This window comes from Heloderma suspectum, chromosome 5 (genome assembly GCF_057233095.1).
Source record: "Heloderma suspectum isolate Gila_16-S chromosome 5, 16-S_ref, whole genome shotgun sequence".
Taxonomy (NCBI): Eukaryota; Metazoa; Chordata; class Lepidosauria; order Squamata; family Helodermatidae; genus Heloderma; species Heloderma suspectum.
In genome coordinates, this window is record NC_139462.1 from 204964934 (window position 1) to 204987332 (window position 22399).

Consider the following 22399-nt stretch of genomic DNA (forward strand, 5'->3'; position numbering starts at 1 on the left):
TGCAATAGGACTGCCACCATCTTTAGCCCCATTTAAATGTTTTGTATGAACTTATCTCCTTTATTATGTCATGCTTAATTCAGAAGTATTAACACATATGTGCTGCATTGGAGGTCCCAGAATCCTGTTAAGTGCGGAGAAGGGGAAAAAATTAAGAGACCACATTAGGCAATGGGACAATACATGCAGATCCCTGTGCCTTACCCCACAGGGATCTCCATGCACACCCACAGCAGCTTGCTCAGAGCCTTCTAATACCACAATTCTTAGACTTGGTACTATACAGCAATAGCTAGATGACTGGCTGCTATCACTAAATGCATTGTTTACCTCTGTAATTTATTTTCTAATTGCATCTAAAGCAGAGATGTTTTAGTTCATTCAGTTTTCAAGCTACCTCTGCAACCCAGCAGGAAAACTTGCACAGGTACCTTCAATTTCCTCTGAGAAGCACAAAAGGGAAAAATAGGAGGCAAAAGTGATTACATAGACTCAGTGGAAGAATGAAAAGTTAAAAACTTAGGAGAAAGACACCTACCACACTCAACTGTTTCCTCAGCTTAGAACAGCCAAAAAAATAAGCAGACATGATTTACATTTTAAAACAAGATATTCAGCAAATAAACTTGGGGTGGGGGGAAGATAGCTGAATAGCATAAATAATGAGTTAAGAGCATATGCTGTAGCAGTCTGAACTGAAATGTATGTTCAAAGCTTTGCTGAAAAAACCATTTCTACCCCACATTTATTTTTTCTTGGGGATGGGGAATGGGCAGAACTCACTTTCAAAATATCTGAAGATCTGATGGTAGATTCAGTTGTTCACCTGTCCCCCAACTATGGTTAAGGGGCTAGGAAAGGAACAGATGATTATAGATTCCCTCTGCCAGCCCCTTCCCCTCTTGGGCATGATTTACCCCCTCTACCCTTCATCAAAGCTTCATTATTGGGTCTGTGCTGCCATCAGCAATAGTTATCTCTAACTTGGGCAGGCTTGTAATGTAGGGTTTGTAACCTGCAGTTTCAAACCTGAGGTTACAAATGTACCCTTGTCAGAATTAGGCATGGTAATGACAAGTCATGTTGTGGGAGGAAATGGCGCACAGAAGATGGTGAGGGATCACGAGATAATGCAGCCATTTCTAGATCCCTGAACAATGGTGGATAGGAAGTGTTAGATTTGCACCAGCCTTGGGTACAATACATTTATCCATATGATTTTTAAAAACATTAAAATTGTATTTAGCATAAGGAGGGAATAAGAGCTACTGTATTTTCAAATGAGTTTTTAAACTACTAAATTTGAAAATTGACTTAATTCTTCTACAGGTTGTTGACTCTTCCTCAAAAGTTTTTGTCTACACTCTTCCCCTCTTTCCATTTGCCATCCGGAGGCCGCAATCCTATGCAGAGAGGCAGCCGCTTCCAAACTTGGAGGTGACCTCCTATGCAATGCATGGTGGGAGGAGATTGTCTCCTCTGCACTCCAGCTGCCCTGCATTCGTGGCTAGATGTCCAATTTCAGCTGTCTAGCCATGGGACATCGGACCGCAGGGTGCAGAGGCTGGATGACATATAGAAAGTGTCTCACCAGCACTTACAAACTCCCTACCCCCTGCAGGAACACCCCCTTTCCCCCTGCTCCACGCGGCTCTTATGAGCATAGGGATGATCCACGCTGCCTACGAGGAGGCAGGGGAGGGGGTGGGGAGGCGGTTCTCTGGGAACCGATGTTGGTGCACAGGCTCCAAGGTCGGTTCCCAGGAACTGACCAATCCTATCCAACTGTCTAGCAGCCATAGGATTGTGCCCAAAGGCTACACTTTCTTTGGCTGTTTTCTCTGCCTGCTTGCCCAAACTGCCTCCCACTAACTTCTGTAGTACCTTTTTACATCAGGTGATGTACCCGTTTGGCCAAGTGTCATTGCTCAATACAAGTGACTTTTGATGCAGTTTCATACTCTGGTACAGATATCAGAGTAGAAAACACATGCATATCAGTTTCAGACAACACATGCATGTATTATTTACAGCATGTAGCCTTACAATATAAGGGAATTGTGATAATAAAGGACTTGCATGCATTCTAGGGATGAGGCAAGGGATGAATACATATATTTGCTTTTCACAACTGATGGAACATGTATTATGAGAAAGCCACCCTTAGATAGAAATATAGACCCCTACTAAATTTGTCATGGCCTGCCTTCTCTCACCCAGAAAGAGCTTGGCTGCTCAGCTGAGATAGAAACAAGAGGTCAAAAAATAACTAGGGAAGAAAAGCCTCCTTCAGAATCTATTTTTTTTAATGGACATGAACATTGGCTTAGTTTAACAAGGATAGTGAGGGCCCAAGGATGCTGTATATTTGAACTGAGTCATATGTGTGGTATGGGGTCTCATAATACAAGTGCTTGACCAGATTTTTCCATGACAGAACTTCTCACTGGCAGGAAGAGACTGGATTTCCATCGGCACACCCAGACCCCTGGAAGCCACTTGCGAGAACACCTCCCCATGTGGAGGCTTCATTCATGTAGTTGCATTATTATTACCCACCCAACTGGGTACCTGCTTCTTTGAAGTGGACCCAAGCTTCCAAATGTTTAATTCCCAATGTTATCTATTCCTATTTGGCATGAATTTATTTACTAATAAAAATTGGAGTTGCATGTTGTGTTAAACTGAACAGAGAAAAATAAATCATGTCGAACCTCCAAGGAAAACATATGGTAGGAAACTGATAAAACAATGGGACTGAAGAAACAACGCATGAATTGCATGAAACTGGGACAAAATTGAGGATGCGTTTTTGAGGGTGTTTCCTCCCCCTCCAAATATGATTGGCTCCTGATAGATGAGACAAATACTTCCAGACATTAGAAACATCTATCTCATTACCAGTCCAACATGCAAGAACTTCAAGACATTTTGTGAAATTCCTAAAGGAGTGGCTTCTCACCCACATTACACCATACAGCAGTTCTATTTGATCATAATGCAGCAATACACAAACTTCACAAATCCATTGATACCTCCATGCTAAACCAGCACAAGCAAGGTCATGGAATATGTAATGGCACATTAAGATTTGGGTGAGAAAGTATAGTGGTCTTTTAGAGATAAAGTTCATTTTGCTGATAACTGTGCATAAGATATTTTTTAAATGTACATCGATTTTAATGAACTTTTACTATGAAACAAACATTTGTGCAAGAAAATAGCAAGCAAAAAAAAGCTAATGTTTTTTTTTTTTAATTAAGAACATTTAAACAATTCTTAAAAAAAATTACAAGTGCATTCTTCTGTTGGGTGAAAAAGCAAACAAAGACTGAAGTCTGAATTAGTTCTCTGTTCCCCATGACAAGTAATGCATGACACTGACTTCACATAGTTCAGGACAACCAAGCAGTGGTAAGATAAAAGCAAAGTCAAAGTCTGCTGTCTTTGCAAGACTAGTGATTATTGAAAGAGAGAGACCATTTTATTCAGGGCCAGGGGGAAACGGTAACTTTGCATCAACAGTGAGGATGCACAGAAATTGCTGACAAAAAGGAAACCTTTATAAAGCCTTGCTTTTATTACACAGAAAGCGTGAACAGCTTGTAGAATAGAAGTATTGCAACCAGTTAATAAAACTCTGTTTTTTCAGTGTTTGGCCATCGTATACAATTGGTATTGTGCACAATTCCTTCTCAAAATCACCCAAATTTAGTGAAATGAGTTACATCTTGTTTGAATGAACAACACCCCAAAATTACAGGATATAGATATGCAACTAACTATATAAATGTGTTTAACTGTGGTTTGGTAGTTCTTCTTTCTTGTGTGGTGAAAATGAAAAAAGAAAAGAAAATCATTCTGTTCAGATTTAAAATCAAAAATTAAGTTTTCTTTTGGGGTGAAACTTGTTAAGCCTAGATTAATATAACCCTGACCATCATTACCCAACACTAGTTATAGATCAAAATTCTTCTAAGCCCTACAAATGAGACATTACTTCTTTTCAGAGACTACACATCACAGCTTAAATACAAAAACATTAATAGCAAAATTCATAGCTCTGTTGGAAAGAGGTTGTTTTAGCTAATGTTACCCTATGCAGAATAAATATGATTTGATTACCAAAAGTTCATGTTCTCTTTTGAAGACACATGGCATTAAATGCATGACAATTTAAACAGCAGAACTATACATGCAGAAATTATACCATGTGAGTAACAACTTTTATCAATTTCATGCAGACATAACCAAATGCTATGCTAAAAGTCAAAGACAGAGCCAGTTTACAAATACATGTGGCTGCCCCCCACCCCTGCCCCAATTTCATGCAACCATTTCAAAGTCCAAAATTTTCTGGTTGCAACAGCACTTTAGGAGTTGCAGCAATCATGGAAGCTACAGCGGGAAGCTATCCACAGTGGCCACATTTTAGATGCTTTATCTACAATCTCCTTTTATGTAGACCGCTCCTCAATCACAGTGAGACTTCCAGAAATTGGAGCTTTTAACTAAGGGAAACTAATGCACTGGTTAGGCCTCATCTGGAGTACTGTGTCCAGTTCTGGGCACCACACTTTAAGAAGGATGCAGACAAACTGGAGAGGGTTCAGAGGAGGGCAACAAAGATGATCAGGGGACTGGAAACAAAGCCCTATGAAGAGAGACTGAAAGAACTGGGCACGTTTAGCCTTGAGAAGAGAAGACTGAGGGGAGATATGATAGCACTCTTCAAGTACTTGAAAGGTTGTCACAGAGAAGAAGGCCAGGATCTCTTCTTGATCATCCCAGAGTGCAGAACACGGAATAATGGGCTCAAGTTACAGGAAGCCAGATTCCGGCTGAACATCAGGAAAAACTTCCTGACTGTAAGAGCAATATGACAATGGAACCAATTACCTGGGGAGGTGGTGGGCTCTCCCACACTGGAGGCCTTCAATACGAGGCTGGACAGCCATTTGTCAGGGATGCTCTGACTTGGATTCCTGCATTAAGCAGGGGGTTGGACTCGATGGCCTTGTAGGCCCCTTCCAACCCTACTATTCTATGATTCTATGAATGCTGTCACACCTTGCCTATTGCAAGTAACAGGGGCTTTAGCTTTATGTATCAAATTTGTATATATATTTGTTAGGATGTAAAGTCTGAGCATTCTGGACTCACTTCTTACATTAGCACAATCCTGGTAAATAATGGCCTGGCAAAACCATAAAATGTTTTTACTTCTTTGATGTAAGTGCACATGAAATCTAGAATGACAGATTATAAAAAGAAAGCACCACTGAGCTGAATTATTACAAAAACTATGCACTCATCATCTCTCTCAGGAGAAAATATCCAACTGATAACGTGCAGCTAAGATGTTACAGAATCATGAATGTAGTTACAGCATATGGAGCTAGTCAACTGCTAAGGGGCTCCATGCCTGAAAAACTGAAAATGTTGTTTGCTCAGCTCTGCCTCCCTCACATTTCAGCTCAATCCACTACTGTGTCCTACAACTGTAGTGGCTCCTCTGAGAATAGCAACTGCCTCCCTCTCCAAACCTAGAATTGACATGCAACACTAGCAATACTGCAGCAATGATAGAGGATTTTGACAATTTGGCATCATGATATCACGGCCAATTGTGAACATGGATTTACCTGTAACAGTGAACCTTTAAGAATCTTAAATATTCTTGCTCCCATCTGCCTCATTTCTTTTAATTACTGTGCGTCTTTCTAATGATCCAATTAACCTTCCTTTCCCTGCCTTTTTAAAAATTAACATTCCCCCTTCACTCTATCATTATAAGTACGGTTTAATGGCCAGGGTTAAAGCAGTATGGAATATTTTAAAATGTATTTTATATTTTAATCTGTATTTTATTTTGATAGTGTTATTGCAAGCTTTTCTATGTTACTTCCAGTCTTAAGAGTTTGGGATGGGTGGGATTAGAAATCTAAGAAATAATGCTTTTAAAAAATTAATTTATATAGCTCGTTTGGTACACAGCACTCTCCCTTCTGTTTTATTGGGTGGATTTGCACAACGTGCTAAGCCACCCCGTGAATAAACTACAGTGGGTTGGTTGTTCGCTGAATAACCCATAGTATGCCTGACAGTACGCCCAAAAGGAAGCCATGAAAAATGCGGGAGCCAGCAACTCCCCTTTCTGGACTTGCTGGAGACTCAGGGAAGTCTTGAATGGGAGGAGGACACTGACAAGTGTCAGTTCAACACTTAAAAGTGAGAGGATTACATTGCCAAGTAGGAGATATTGTCCCCCACCCTTTTTGGTGCACCTAATTCTCTCACTTTGGTGCTCCATTTGACAGCTGAAACATACAAGGAAATTGACAAGGCTACACATATCGAACAGGTGAAAGTGAAGGAATGGGAAAAAATATAACACCCCTGACCCTATTTACATACTCCTGAAGCCCCAGGCGGGGGACAGGTGGTGAACAAGTAACGGCCCCTCCAAAGTGTCATTTGGGCATTGGTGGAGGAGCAGGCACCAGCAAGAGATACTGGAGGTGGCACTGACAAACTCACGAGAAGTGGCATGGACTTCTTTGTCACACTTACTGAGTGGCTCTGTAGCCAATCCTGGCAACCCACAATAAAATCATTCTCCTGGGTTGAGATAACATGACAACCCGTGATGGATGGCTGCTCATGGTGGGTTGTTTTGTCGTGAGAACCCAGTCACTGAATCTCCCTTCTCTTTACATTTTCTACTATAATTCCCTCTTCCATCATTTCAATTTAGTCTCCTATCGTGGCAACCATCATCTTTTTTGGATTCTCCATGTTACCCTTCTAATCTCTATGCAGGCTACTCAAAAACCATTCTCAATACTAGTTTCCCAAAACTGTACAGACAGCACCGCTTTGTCACATTGTCCAACTTCAAGTATACTAATAGAATAATTTGATTTAAAGTAATGTTCTACAGAGGGATAAACTTCTGGTTTTTAAACTAGAAACCACATGATAGTCAACATATTAACCCTCCAATGCATTGTATGGAGGAAGGTACTCTTCTTTTCAAAAAATGTTTCTATAGAATTCCAGTTAAGTAAGCATAGTACTATGCCATAATATTCTTGGTATATTTTAATGCACATGCCTTAATTTTTCTGCAGCAAAGTAATCCCTTCAATGCCTGAGATTTGGACAAAGCCTATTTGTTTGTAAAGTAAGTCCTATCCAGTTGTATAGTCAAACAGCAGGCAGAATATTTCTTAAGCATTTAACAAAAATTTTAAGAGTGCATATGCCAGCATGATGCCTAGGTCCCTGCTTGCCTAGGACCCTGTTTGCTCTCCCATGGAGGCTGAAAGGGATTGGGGCAGCCTGGTTCACCTCCCAATGGTGCAACCTATGGCCCAGGAGACTGTGTAGCAGGCTAGGAACAACCCCTGGGGCCAATCAGCAGTGCTGCTTAGTTCCTTGAGCTGAGCCAGTGGAGGGAGACCTGGAAAGGCAAATTCCCTCTTCGATCTCATTCTGGAGCATTTAAAGTAGCCCGCATATGGCTTTGGCCATTGTCACTACCAACTTCCCCACCTACCCTCCCATTTTTGGCATGGCCTGTTGCTATGGACAGAAGGTAGCTGTCCACTCGTGGGGCTGGGAAGGAATTTTACTGCTCGCGTCACTGGGCTATGTGTTGTAAGGGGGTTGCCTTCCTCACAGCAATGCTGTTGTTTGTTCTATACATATGTTTTGTTGCCCTCATCACAAGGTGCTGTAGCAAGCACCAGAAGTATTGGGCAGGATCCATTTTGGGGGCAAGCTACAGTTGTGGCACCTCGCTTCCCAAAAAGGAGACACGTAAGGGACCTTGGGATGGGGTTATGTGGATCCAGCCCAGCATGGGGGGCTGACATGTCTGCCACACACCCAGGTAGCAGGAAGGGCCTATACCATCAATCCATACCTTCATGGGACTGAGACTCCTGCCACTATTTTGGCCCCCAAATGTGGCTTGGGGTGGAGGATTGGCCAGGAGTCGGGCTACCTGATGACTGAATCCTTGTCCTATGCCGCGCCAAAATACAGAACTGGTAGCCAATTAAAGTTGTGGCCATTTTTAACCCAATCCAGGCTATGTGTTACTGCCTCCTTCATCTTGCCCAATAGGCGTTGCAGGCACAAATGCCTTGATATGCTCTAAACAGACTCAAAAGCATGATGGTGGTGGTGAGGTACAGTAGGAGCTTGAGAAAGTAATGAACAGAAGACAATTTCAGGACAAATATTTCCCCCCAAACTTGGAACATGAACATCATATTAGGTTTGAAAGAGAAAAATAGGTAGGAACTTAAGGAAGTATTGCGTATCTACTTATTCTGACATTGGAAGGAATAGTGGAAATGTAGCCAGAGATCAATAATTTGTTTGTAATAATTCTTAACAACACATATAACTAAAAAAAGAAGAGGATGAGTGAAACACAATATATGATAATATGATTCTAAGAGAAGCAATTTATCTCAGCATGTTACCTAAATCTAATTTTTATTTGAAATTTAGATAGAGATTAAGTTAAGAAGTTGTTTGAACTGAAAACAATTAACCTGGAATATAAACACCAATGAGCCATTAAAAAGCAACCTTCCAATAATTAGGGAGATGGTGTATTTCCTTTATTATTTCCTTCATTGTAATGAAAGGCTTTTGCAAAAGACCTGGTTTCAGCAGGAAAAAAACACACTTTTCTTTAAAGAAATTACCTGTCCTACAGGATGACAACCTTGGGCCTATGGACAATATCAGCATCACATCTTAATCTTGCTGATGCAAGCCATTTATAAATGTGACAGAAGGGATGTGATTTCTAATGCATGATAACAGACTTACATGATTTTCTATTGGAAGTTTTCAAAGGCTGAACCTCTACATCTGATCTTCTTAATGCAAGTCTCCTGTAAAGTGGTTGGGGGGAGGGGAAAAGAAACACAAACTCCTTAATTTCATTGCTATTTTGGATTAACACTTCATATCAGTTTTTTCCAGTCCTCAACAGTACAGTGTATTCAAGCCCTCCAAAATTGAATCCTGGAGTCTAATTTTTTGGGGGGAAGTTCTCCAAACACAGCTGCAGTTCTTATTCCTACATAGTACACCAGTATAGATACAGATACCAATGTACTATTTTCCGTATGTTTTTTTCTTCTAAACTAGATCACCAATAATCTCAGGTTTTGCCATTATTAATGTAAGCAGACATGTAAAGAAATCCAAACTGTTTACTTACCAAGTTCAGACATTTTATCACAAGACAAAACTGGAAAGTTTCTCAACCTTGTAATCCCTGAGTACAGGCATAACAATTATACTGAACATATACTGATCACATCTTTTAAGCATCAGGGAAAAGGATCGGCTCAATAAGAGCTCACCTTTCTTGGAAATGCTTTGAAGGAATTAAGCCTGCTCTGGGATTGGCATCACCTTCAAGCTTGGCTTGCCACCAGGTTGCATCATCCTGGCTCATGATCTGAAGAATATCACCTTTTCTGAAAGGAAGTCCAGCTTCTTTACAGGGAATTGCTTTATCTTCACTGGGATCATAGTCAAACAGAGCTTTCATGAAGATCTGGAAGAAGAATGCCTTATTTATAATTAATGTCTTAATACAACCCCCGGTCTCCATTTTTATGACTTATTGGCATACAAACAACATATGTTAAAATGCTATTGTAAAAAGTATTTACATATGGAGACAAAATACATTTTAGCTAGTCATCCCATTAAGAGTCCTTATTCAAAGCAAACAACTCCTTACCTTGCCTTCTTTAGATGGGGTTTCTTCTTTGATACTGGGTATAATTTTAAATGTAATGGCTCCTTGAGACTGGGACTAAAAATATATGAAAAATAAAGAATTCATTCAATAAAATATAAACAAAGCAGGAGAGAAGGCAGGATTAAAACAACCTGTACAACAGTTAGAAGTTAACCTGATGTGAGTAACATCATTAGGTCCTAAGTTATATATAATATTGGGTTTCCTCCTCCGGTTTAACAGCAAACAAGTTTTAATCAATTACGTATAGATTACCAGCAGCTCTTATGCTTCTGGTGAAGTTTGGATCACTGTGGCATAACCCTGCTGTCTTTTTATTATAAATAATATGGCAACTGTTCATCAGATTTGTATCACAATTACATTATACACATTCTCAAAGAAATTGTGGGCCAACACTGCCGTTATCTGAAGTAAGCACAACAGCAACAACAAACATTAGTACTTAATACAACTGTCAGGCTGTGAACTAAAGAACTACTGAAAGGGCTTGTACTAGTTCAGTGGTAAGGGTTTTTGATTTTTTTTTAAAGGCTGATCCCAAAGCATATCACAAACTGCTTTTGAAACTGAAGAAAGCTTCAAGAACAATTTGCAGCGTGCATGAGGGATGCTATTCTGGCAAAAATGAATTTAAAAAATTCTAGAGCCCCTTTTGGTCTAGTCACAGAACTAGTTTTACAATTCCTTGTATCCCGAGTCCTCTTTAAATAGGACCAGCTGTTCCCAAGGATACACACCTTGTCCAAACTCAACAGCTGAAATTACATTCTTTCAAGTGTGATCTCTCCAATAATAATTTATTCATATAGCAAGCAGCCTCACCCAATGTTTGGAGCTGGATCCAGGCACTGTGAGTTTTGTCTTTGTTTAAAAAAATGCAGAATTTTGAATGAGCAAACCTGCAAATGCTCTCCTTAAATGCAGATACTACTTTATCTGCTAGGATGCTGAGAATTATCCTAACATGTCCACGTGTTATTACCTCCTGTTTTTTTTAAGCACCAGGAAATGTTGCTCTACTTTTTTATGGCAATGTCTTGAAACTTTGAAATGTCTGCAGTGGGGGCTTGGGGGGGAGTTATTATAAAAAAGTACTACAGATCTCAGACAAAAACAGCAAAAACAAACCATTAAAATCATGAATAAGGTTTTCCAAGAGCCAAATATTTTTAAATTACTGTTCTACATTTTTCAATTAAACATTCCATTTCTAACCTACCAGAATTTGTATTATTTCTTCTGGTTTTTTATCATATATGGGAATTCCATTGACTTCCTTAAGTTCATCACCAACATGAATGAGACCTAGAGAACAAAATGATTTAATAGCCAAACCATTTTAATTTTTTTTTAGTAGAATGGTGAATATCCAACATTTTTTCAAGTTATACTCCTTTCTGCTTAGTATTGCCAAAAGTCAACAGATCTCCACTTTTCTTCTCCACAAGTCTAACTATATAGGAAGAGCTACTGCATGTGTTTTATGTATACACACATGGCTATATCCAATGTGATGCTGGTGGAAGGAAGGTCACAGAAGCTAACTTTCCTACCCTCTATTTGTAGCCCTAGCATCCCCCTGAAAAGCCTCTCCTGCTTCCAAATGGGGTGAACTTTGGTACAGGAGCTGAGGGAGAAGAGTAATCTCTAAAAAAAATGGGCCAACACGCCTTCTGTGAACAGAAGCAGAATGACACCACTGGATATAACGTAGGGTAGCTGACTTTCAGTAAATGTTCTCCAACACATCAATTCTTTGGTAAATCAAAACACTGTGGCACAACCCTATTGGGTTGCCACACATTAGAAGGAAGCTTCTGACTTTGGAGGCTTCCGAGTATCCAATGCTCTGCCAGGCTGCTGCCTGCAGGCTGGGAGGAGCAATGGAAGTAATTTTCGCCTCTCCTTCCTCCTTTTTGTAAGTTTTCCTCTAGGCATGCCTCTGAGCCCATCTAGAGGAGGCACGATGCCAGGCCAGGGCCAGGGCCAGGGCCAGGGCTAGGGCCAGGGCCAGGGCTGGAGAGGCCATAGGATTTTACATATCCTGGCCTCTCCTCTCCCCACCCAATGAAACACCCCTTTTTTGATGTCTTCAAGATAATTCAAAACCATTTGTGCGACTTTGGAAAGTAGGTGTGTGTGGTGGCTGTGACAGGGTGGGGGAGGGATTGGATCTTTAAGTCCCCCTTCCAAAGTTGTAGCAGTGTCTACAGCTTCAGGAGGAGGAATCTGAAGAATCCTATGGTCTCTGGGATGCTCTCCAAGGACCACAGGATTGCTCTCTTAGCTGTCTAAACTACTATTTTGTTTTTCTTTCCTGCTATTTTGTTACTAAACAGCTGTGATGGGTATTAATACTATCTCTGCAGCTGCATGATAATTTGCAATGTTGATGTAAAGAATTTGAAGACTGGAGGGGAAGAAAAGATTACATAGTTTTTTCAAAGATGCTTAGTGCTAGAATCTGAAGTGCACAAAAGTGCCTAACTGAGATACTGCCACTCTGAGAATATGACTTTGCTTCATCTTTTCCCCCAGTTTAGTTTCTGAAAATATTTCACTAATGTGAGAATTTTCAAGCTGCAACATTACACTCATAATCTGACACATGACAGAATCGGGTGTGTCTTAACAGTCTAAATACAATAACAGAAAACAGGATGCAATGACTTGCTTTTGCTCAAACAATTAATACCCATTTTGTCATCAATTCCTGTGACCACACAGTTTAAAAGTTCTTACCGCTTCTATCTGCAGCTCCTCCACGCATTATCCGAGCCACAACAACGGCTCCAGTATGTTCATCCCTTTTAATAGTAGCCCCCTTTAAAATAAATGGAAACATTGATATAAATGTAGTGCTGGACTGCACTGAATAATATTCCACAAGCAGCATTTCAGTAACTTGAAAAGGTTGCTATACTCCAGACCCCAACTCTTATCTTTTTTATCTTAATTAAGATGTCAGAAATTCCCTACATTCCCTGAGTGTTAAAGAATTTGTGAGCTGCTCAACTGAATCAGTGAAAATCTTAAACGTTATGCATAAAGGAGTGAAAGAGGCCCCCCTTTTTCATGTGCGTGCGTGCGCATACACACACACGTACACAAGAGTTTTTCACATCTCCTGCATTATCTCCTCTTAAGAGAACATCCCACTTAAGAACAATGTAATTGATCTTTGATCCAAGGAGTCTTGGAACATCTTGGGAGAGTTTTAAATAAGTGACCTTGAAAATGATTTGACATTGCTGTACTGCTTTGAAAAACACATGGGGAAGAATTCAGTGTTTAAAAAGTGGGATATATCTTACATTACTGTAACTGTTTTTACAATAATAAAACAGGTATGTGAAGACAAGTGCAACATGAATAAAGACATATGTAGGAGATGGCTGGTATAGAGGTTTTCAGGAACAAGTTACAGCTTTAGTTCACACCAGAAATTACTACCACCGAGCCTTCTCTGCAGTGACTTGTGGCAACACATTAGGGTTAAAAATGGAAACTGAACATCATAGCCCAATTCACATCAGTCCTCTTAGCAGAACAGATAACTTGTAATCATTTCTCCCCTTGATATCTGTTCTCTGCAGGTCACCCACCCTATCTCCCCAAATTCCCAAGTCACATCCTTTAACCATTTCCTTTCCCATTAACTCTTTCCCTCATTTCCTCCTGACCCCCTCATTTACCCACATCACAAACCCCTGATCCTATTTATTAATTTCCCCTCTTCAGCATGTCCCTTTTCCAATCCCAAACATACATTTCCCCACCACTCTATCTCTTGCACATGTCTGCCAGTTATACCTTCTGTTACAGACAAGCCCAGGCATGACGGCTTTATGTTCACATGTAGTTTGGGTTTTATATTTTAATGGCATCACCCTGGCATCTTGGTTCATGTATCCATTTTCTTCTGGGGAAGGCAGCAAACGGCTTGAAGGCTGCCAGGCCAAAACAGTAGCACGGGGGCTAGTGCCTAATTGCCTAAGTTTGTCCTATATTGATTAAAGGAAAGGAGTTTCCTGCTTGCAATTCTGGATACATACAAATGTCTGCCTGACTATCAAGTCACCACCCTAGCTAGACAACCCACAAGGGTACCTTTAAATTGGTCAATCCAGAGCTAAACTGCTTCCTTTCATTCTATCAAGGAGCCAGGAGAGGTTTCCTTTCATCCCCCACCCCTGCCACCCCCAAGCAAACTATTGATCCCTTTGTTCTACCCCATCCTGAGTCCAGCCCAGAGCCATTGAGCCCTTTGTATTATTTGTTATGAAGCCTATAACTGCCCTTGAGTTCAGACACCCAGTGCGTTCTTTCAGGGTTCTTCCACTGTGGGACTTGCACTTCCTTTTTCCTACTCTGGTGCCTAGCCTATGTTTCCAGATCCAGAGTTCCTCTCTCTTCCCCTTGAATCACCCTGGTGCCTTGTTTGCTCAGACAGATTGTTCATTTATTTGATCTGTACCCCACCTTTCTACCAAGAAAAATGGCACTCCAGGCAACTTACAATGAAACAATAATAAATCAAATGCATTAAAAACACAATAACAATGCCTTTTATGCCGAGATAGAGTTTCACCCTCTGGTGAAGCATTCTTTAAGTCTCTCTAGCTAGCGTCCACATGGGATGTGGCCCTACCTTGTGAACTCATTTCATTGCCCTACAGGTATTCCATGCCATACAGAGAGCTCTGACTCCTGGAGGAGTTGCTGACTGAGTCCAATGGTATGGTGGACAAGCAGGGAGTCTTGGGCATTGTGTTGAGGTTGTTCGGGGGTCTCAAGACAAACTCATCCACCCCCAAACCCATTGCTGTTAAGCTATTTTCACACCTTTGCCTCTTTTCTCCAGTTCCCTTGTATTTCCCTTTGTTATTTTCCTCAGAACAGTCAGGATCCAAGGAGAAGCTCTGTTTTTAGTCCTTCCATTTTCAAATCTATTTTTGGAATAAATCAAAACCCTATAGAATAGAGTAACCTGGGTCCCCTGTGAGATGCGTTGTCCCCTTTACTCTGAAATAATGTAAATATACCTGCTTCAGCTCCATTTCTCTTTCTTCTGAAATTTCTCTGGATCTATCCACTTTGCCCTTCATGGGGCCCACCATATGTCACCTGCACTTTCCACTTCCTCTATAGGTTCGAAAGTCCAGTCTCACCGTTTCCATAGCACCCACCCTGCTCCTTATTTGGCAAATATTAATTCCCTCCCTCCATCTCTGCTTGTACTGTTAGAACTAGTGCACCAGTACATGTACTATGGTTGGTATATTAACTAAGCATTCTTCTCTTCTGTAAAGTGTTTGTGGTAAAATAAAGCTTGCATTCATTTAATCTTAATATTTGCTCTCAAGCTAACTTCCCCCATTTTGAAGTAGCTATTTCTCCATTTGTTGAAGCACGGTGCATGATCTGCTGTGTGTATATCACACCTCAGAAGGATCCATTCATTCTGGTGTTCATCATGACATGCATACACATGCAAATTCATATGGATGTGTGAGTGAGGACAAGGGGTATCACTTCACTATCAACTTTGCCCCATCCCCAGTTTCTAAACTTCTCCCCATCAATTTATTAGCCATATGCCCTCCCCAAACACAAATTGTTCAGTTGTTCAGTCATTCAGTCGTGTCCGACTCTTCGTGACCCCATGGACCATAGCATGCCAGGCCTTCCTGTCCTGCGCTCTCTCCCGGAGCGTGCTCAAGTTAACTTTTGTAAATTACCAGTTACCCATCTTTGTTTCAGCCCTTCGTCACTCTCCTACATTTCTTGCCCAAAAGACACCCAGCAGCCTCCACTTGAACATGTGGACGTGGCTTTTAATGTTAATTCGTATGAGTGTGTACTTCAAATATATATATATATATATATATATATAGAGAGAGAGAGAGAGAGAGGGAGAGAAACAAACATGTGTGGAGAAGAGCTGAGATACAGGACCTGCCTCTCTAAAGATTGGTCTAAGGATACCGTGCCACAATAAGTTAAAAGTTCTTTTCCCCAGGAGCTCACTAATCATGTTGCAAACATCCAGCCGAAATACATAACTCCCGTCTGACAAGGAGGGATGAACAGGCACCCCTTCTGCTTCTACCAGTTAATTTTACTTCTATGTGTGAGGATAGACTAAACAAGGATCCCCTGCCTACTGGAGAAATCCATCAAGCGCAAATCTGATTGATGGCCTCTCCATCAACCTATCAACCTTTCCCTCCTTACCCGAGAGAAATAAAATGGGCTTGGATCTGTCTAGGTCTCTCTCTCTCTCTCTCTCTCTCTCTCTCATTGACTGGTCTTGCTTTGTATCTCTCCCTCTGCTGCAGCCTGATGAATAGTACCTCAGTGACAGCTGGGGAAGAAGCAAAGCCCAATTAAGCTGGTTTCTCAGCTGGGCTGATAGCGGCCTTGCCTTCCTTCGTAAGGTTCAGCATTTAATGCCTATATATTTTACCAGTGATATCTAACATTACAAAAGTTACCATGAATTACAACATTCAATACTATATATTTTACAGATACAATTCCCATCTTTTCAGATATATCTGGAGATCCATTTCCCATGATTCCTATGATTAGTAGAATCCAGTAATAACTTCATTAAAATTGAGGAAATCTTAACAGGAGGACCTTTGTAAGATTTTAAATGAATCAGCATATCTCCAAGTGCCATTAACTTTCTATTTGTGTTGTGCCTTTCCTGAACTTTGTTCACCATATTTCTTATTTGAAGGTATGGAAAAAACTAGGTCCTTGACTGAACCAGGGGCTAAAGTGTGCTTCACTTCTGAGGTCAATAATTCGAAATATGACACACTAGATCACTGCATTATATCCAAAGGTGTCCTTCCACTAGTGGAACAGACACCAATGGCAGATCAAATTCCCCCTTCCCCCACGTGACCCCCAAATCTGCACCAGAGAGATGGGGGGGCCCTCCAGAGCAGTTTTTGGGGTGTGCAGGGGCCTGCACATGTGGGAGACGGGGAAGGGAAACTCCTGTTGTGCAAGCAGAATTTCACTTGCACAATGTAAGGTTTAGCCCATTTAGAGCACATGTTTAGAAAGAAAAAAGTCTTACAACTCCTGGCATGCCCCAGCCAGCCACGCAGGACTTTTTTTCTCTACCTAAACATGCATAGGATTGTGCCCTTACTGTATTATTGGGCAAATTATAAATATGTAGACTGTCAACCAAACACTAAAGGCATTTAGTCATCAAATGAAGAAAAACATTTCTGCCCTGCAATGCTACCTCTTGTTTCTAAGATGGTCTAGGTACTTGGTCATTATGATCTTAATGACCTTACATGTATAGTGGAGTTAGCCACCCAAGTTGATAATTTCAAAGTTGCTCCACTAAGTAGATATAAATTCTGAAGTGCAAATACATGACCAGAAGTTCTGGATGATGTTCTTGAGTAGTAAAAAGACTAGATTCAGTTGCAGTCAGATATGTTTTTGTTGTTACAGCAACCAATTAGTATGCATGCTTGTTTAGAGAATATATGAAAATAAAGTTTCAAGTTTTTAAAATCTATTTAAATAAGCCTTTTTTCTTGGTGATTTAAACCGTGCTTTAACTCCCCTTGATTTATATCAATTCACTTTGCTGGTAAGTAATTGCACCTGTACCTGATGTTTACTTTTGTGTCATATGATGTACAGAGCAATCCTATGGCCCCTAGACAGCGTCTGGGGGACCATAGGATACTTCAGATTCCTGGATTTGAGGTTGGGAACAGCACTCTGACCTCGGACCTAGAAGTCTGCGCTCCCGCCCCTCATCCTCCCCCTTGCAGTCAGCACAGAGAGAACTGTGTTGGCTCCTTCTCTGAGGTCACAACGGTGGCCTGGGAAAGGACAAAAAGGGGGTGTTCCCATGGGCAGGGAGGGGACTGGGGAAGTGGGGATATGAGCTATCCCCAGCCTCCTTCCCTCTCCCTCCCTGATGCCTCAGCTAGACTGAGGAAAACGCTCATCTAGCTAAAATGCAGAGTGCGGGGAGCATGGAAACAAAGATTACCTCCGCAGCTTCTCCTGCTCTGCATTGGTTGGCCATAAGCCTCCGAGTTCCGGCCATCCCCATAGAATTGCACCCTTAAACAACCTTAAATTTGGAACTTCCTGGCTATTCCAGTTATGAACGTATCCAGCTAAAAGGCTAATCTAGCTGATCTTTTAAAAACTTTTATTCATGTATAATACAATATTAATAACAACATCAAACATAATAAAGATCAACAATGCAAACAAAAAATCTTAAGCATGAATATTTTATAAGAATCAAGTATTTCACAAATGCAGCTCCTTCCAATGGGTGCTACTGAATAGCATGTTGGCTACATCAAAACAAGCATCAAGTTATAATTGGAAACATGTCAAGAAGTTAATCCAGTATACTTTGAAAATGAAGATGCAAAATAAAAAATGCATAGGGCTGGATTTAGACTAGATTAGTTGCACTCAGTTCCCATTGATTTGATTAAATTCTCACATTGATTTCAGTGGGACCTATTGCAAAATAAGTCAGGTCCGGATTCAACACATTACTTGGTTTGTTCAAAATTGTGTAATGCCACTGGCTCATATTTTTGAGTGTCAGCCAGATATAATTCTATTATTAAAAAACGGTATTCCAAAACTTACCAGCGGTTCTCTGTTTTTTACAAGCCTGATTATTTTCACAGAATCTTCTTCATCATCAATATCATCGGGCATAGGAGGTAATACTGGATCATAGTTTTTTTGAGCAACAGTGTCATGCACAGAAAGCAAGGCCTGCAAAAATCAGGTTAACAAAAAGCAACTGTCAGCTGAAAAGCATAAAATGGGAGTTTGTACTAGCAGTTTACTACCAAAACTACTGTTGGTTTTCTCTTACTGCTGTAGTGGTTTGGTGTTAAATGCTCTTCTAATCCTAGAAACAGTAAGTACTTTAGGGTGCAATCCTATCGAGATAGGCGGCTGCCTCTGAACTCACAGGTGACCGCCTATCCTAAGCAGGGCAGGAGAAGCACGGAGGGGATCGTTCCCTCTGTGCTTCTCCTGTTCTACGTTTTTGGCTAGACAGCTGATTGAGGCTGTCTAGCCACAGGAGCACGGAGCGGGGAAGTAGGCTGCTGTACGACACATTGGATGTGTCGTACACACAGCTATGCCCTCCCCACCCTGGAACACCCCCCAGCTACACCCCTTTTTGGCCATTCCACGCTCCTCTTGTGGGCACGGAGGATGGGGCTGTTCCAGGCTGCCTCCGAGGCAGCACAGAAGTGGGGGGAGGTCGGTTTTCCGGGAACTGACCTCGGAGTCCATGCTCCGAGGTCGGTTCCCAGAAAGTGGCATACCCTATGACGATCTAGCCACTGTCTAGAGGCCATAGGATTGCTGTCTTAGTCCTTAAATGGCAATATGGACAGTACAATAGTGAAGTATTTTACTGCTGAAGTTATTGCTGGAGTAAAGTACTGCCACCTTAAAAGATGGTGCAACACACCCTGAAATCATTTCAGTAAAATATGTGCTATAACTCTCCTTCCACACAGTTTAAAAGACATCTTTTGTTAGTTGGCAAAATTATAATGCAAGTGCCAATACTTAGACATCAAAAAAGAGAAAGTAAAGTAGCTCATGCAAGTCAAAAACTGAGATCTCTCTGTTCATGAAAGGAAACTGAAAAGATTAAAGACTATGACTTGGTTTGCATATCATGATAAGCCACCATGACTGCCATTTTGCAGTATTGCAGCTGAAACTCTCCCCATGACCTGAGCTTGATCCCAGAGGAAGCTGGGTCCCAGGTAGCTGGCTCAGGTCGACTCAGCCTTCCATCCTTCCAAGGTCGGTAAAATGAGTACACAGCTTGCTGGGGGAAAGGTAGTCATGACTGGGGAAGGCAATGGCAAACCACCCCGCTATAGTCTGCCATGAAAATGCCAGTGTAAGCAGGCGTCCCTCTAGGGGTCAATAATGACCCGGTGCTTGCACAGGAGGAACCTTTCCTTTCCTAACCCATGATGGCCGGGTTTGCATGACAGAGCAAACCGCGGCGGGTCCCCAACGCAGCTTGCATATTCAAAATGGTGGCTGGCACACATCTTGAAGCCCCACAGATGAATTAACCCTTGATGGCTTGTGATGTGCAAATTGGCACTGTGTCTACCTTTCATGTCTTGCCTTTACAGTATAGAATGCTATTGGAAAGTTTTCTACATTTCCAGATTCACAATCTAAGTAAGACCATATTCACATAGGGAGCTTTAGAAAGGTTATTTTGTTTTAGCTACAGTTCTATGTATATGATTCATTAATGTAAACATGCTTCATATTTAGAACTTTAAAGGAGGTATGATTCAAATTCCTATACTGCCTAAATATAAATATTGACGTTCAACTAAATTCTTAGACATGATCTAGCTGGAAATGAATACTGAGAAATCCCTTGCCATGTCTCGTTGTGGTACAATATTTTTCAGATTATGGCACTGATCAATCCTCATTTCACAATGTATACTTCTGCAAGTGAGGTCAAACAGAAGAGATCATTTTCTTGACCAATTAAAACCAGAGAAAAATAAAAGGTCAGGAAAGAACAACAAATTTTACACAGGAGATCAGTATAATACCATTAAAATAATTTATAAAACACAGTTAAAACTTATCATAACCCTGTTCCAAATTTTCAATCTCAGATTAGAAGGGCAATCTCTTAAAGTTAATATTCCTGTTTGCCAAATGCATTTGACTGGATAGTCTTCTTCAGTGGCAGATTTACAAAACTTCAAATGACTGAAAATGAACAGGGAAGGACTTGTTGTTCGGTCGTTCAGTCATGTCCGACTCTTCGTGACCCCATGGACCATAGCACGCCAGGCCTTCCTGTCCTGCGCTCTCTCCCGGAGCATGCTCAAGTCCATATTCATTGCATCGGTGATGCTATCTAGCCATCTCATCCTCTACCGTCCCCTTCTCCTTTTGCCTTCAGTCTTTCCCAGCATCAGGACTAGTAAGATGGAAAATCAATATTATTATTTACTTTATTTCCAAAAGGCATCTATCCTGAGAGGTACTAGTTTGGATACTGGATTCTCTGGATCCATGCTGAAGCAGTCATTTGGCAAACAGCAATATTAACTTTAAGAGATTACCCTTGTAGTCTGGGGCTGAAAACTTGGAACAGGGTTATAAGTTTTATCTGACTTCAACACATTTTGTATAATATTGTGAATTTTTAAATGGGTTTTTTTTGTTTTGTTTACCAATTGACCTATGTTTGTACCTTTTGTTGTGAAGTTTAACTATGTTTTATACATTATTTTAATGGTATAATACTGATGTCCTGTGTAAAATTTGCATTTTTTCCCCTGATTTCTTATTTTTCTTTGGTTCTGTAAGGTAACTTATTTTGAACCTTAAGGCCACAATCCTATGGCTGCTAGACAGCAGCTAGACAGCCATAGGATTGGTCGGTTTCTGGGAACCGACCTTGGAGCACGCGCTCTAAGGTCGGTTCCTGGAGAACCGCCTCCGTACCCCCTCCCCCTCATAGGCAGCACGGATTGTCCCTGCGCTCTGCGCTCATAACAGCAGCATGGAACGGGGGGAAAGGGGGTGTTCTTGGGGGTAGGGAGTTCGTAAATGCCGGTACAATACTTATGTGTCATCCAGCCTCCCCACCCCGCGCTCCAATGACCCCGCGGCTAGACAGCTGAAATCAGCTGTCTAGCTGCGAATGCAGGGCAGCTGGAGTGCATTGGATAGGCGGTCACCTCTGAGTTCAGAGGCATCCATCTATCCGCACAGGATTGCTCCCTTAGATGCTTATCTCTAAATTGAACTGAGAACTTGAGGAGGTTGGGGCCATCACAACAGCTCCAACCCCACAATATCATTGCCTTTGAAATGGAAAATAATACCCCAGATTTGATTTCATGTCAGTTCTTTCAGACTATGTACCTTTTCCAAACTACACATACTATTGTAACTCAACTACATCCATATGATACAAGATGCTTATCATCTAAAGTATGATGTTTAGTATAGTAACATTATTTGGAATGGTATTACACTATTTGTTTTCTTTTAACCATGGCAGTTTTATTGTTGCATGTGACTTCCTGTAACAAAAAGGCAATTTCCTCTCCTGAAAATATAGTTTTAAATATTTTACATCCACCAGTATGAATGGATGAATTTACCTGCAGTGGTTAGCTGTACAGTATTAGTAAACAGGAAGATCATAACTTTTTGCCTCTTATGATTCCTGCTTTCTCTTGAGCAGGGCTAGAGAAATATGCCAGGAGACATTGTCAAGAGACATTTGGGGCTGCTGAGTTATTCTTAAAGTCCACACAAGTATGCAGCCACTTCATGCCATCTGGTTAAAGTATTAACACTCTTCAAGATGACACCTCTTTCCCCAGTTTTCCCAGTTCAGTTTTTGATTCCTTTAGAAGGATAAAAATGAGGGTTGCTTTTAAAAAAATATTTTTACAATTCAAATGTTTTTGTTCTTAATTATTGGATTCCTTTAAAAAACCTAGATGGCACTACTGCAGAGTAACCTTCCCCAGCATGGTG

The 22399-nt window shown here is 41.0% G+C and overlaps 1 protein-coding gene across 12 annotated transcripts in view; it reads right to left on the minus strand.

Annotated features, from left to right (window-relative positions):
- MPP7 (MAGUK p55 scaffold protein 7) overlaps positions 1 to 22399 on the minus strand; it is a 132044-nt gene that overhangs the window by 29492 nt on the left and 80153 nt on the right. For 11 of the 12 annotated variants that reach the window (XR_014792431.1, XM_084859133.1, XM_084859143.1 and 8 more), the window contains 6 exons: positions 18470 to 18601; positions 12548 to 12629; positions 11025 to 11110; positions 9782 to 9856; positions 9396 to 9592; positions 8854 to 8918 (listed from right to left, as the gene is read on the minus strand). Coding sequence is in view for 11 of the 12 variants with exons in the window: in XM_084859133.1 (XP_084715259.1) it covers positions 8854 to 8918; positions 9396 to 9592; positions 9782 to 9856; positions 11025 to 11110; positions 12548 to 12629; positions 18470 to 18601 (637 nt within the window). In the remaining variant the exon portion in view is untranslated. Of the gene's footprint in view, positions 1 to 538; positions 560 to 8853; positions 8919 to 9395; positions 9593 to 9781; positions 9857 to 11024; positions 11111 to 12547; positions 12630 to 18469; positions 18602 to 22399 lie in introns of all 12 variants that reach the window. The other variant, XM_084859144.1, reaches the window with a different exon arrangement.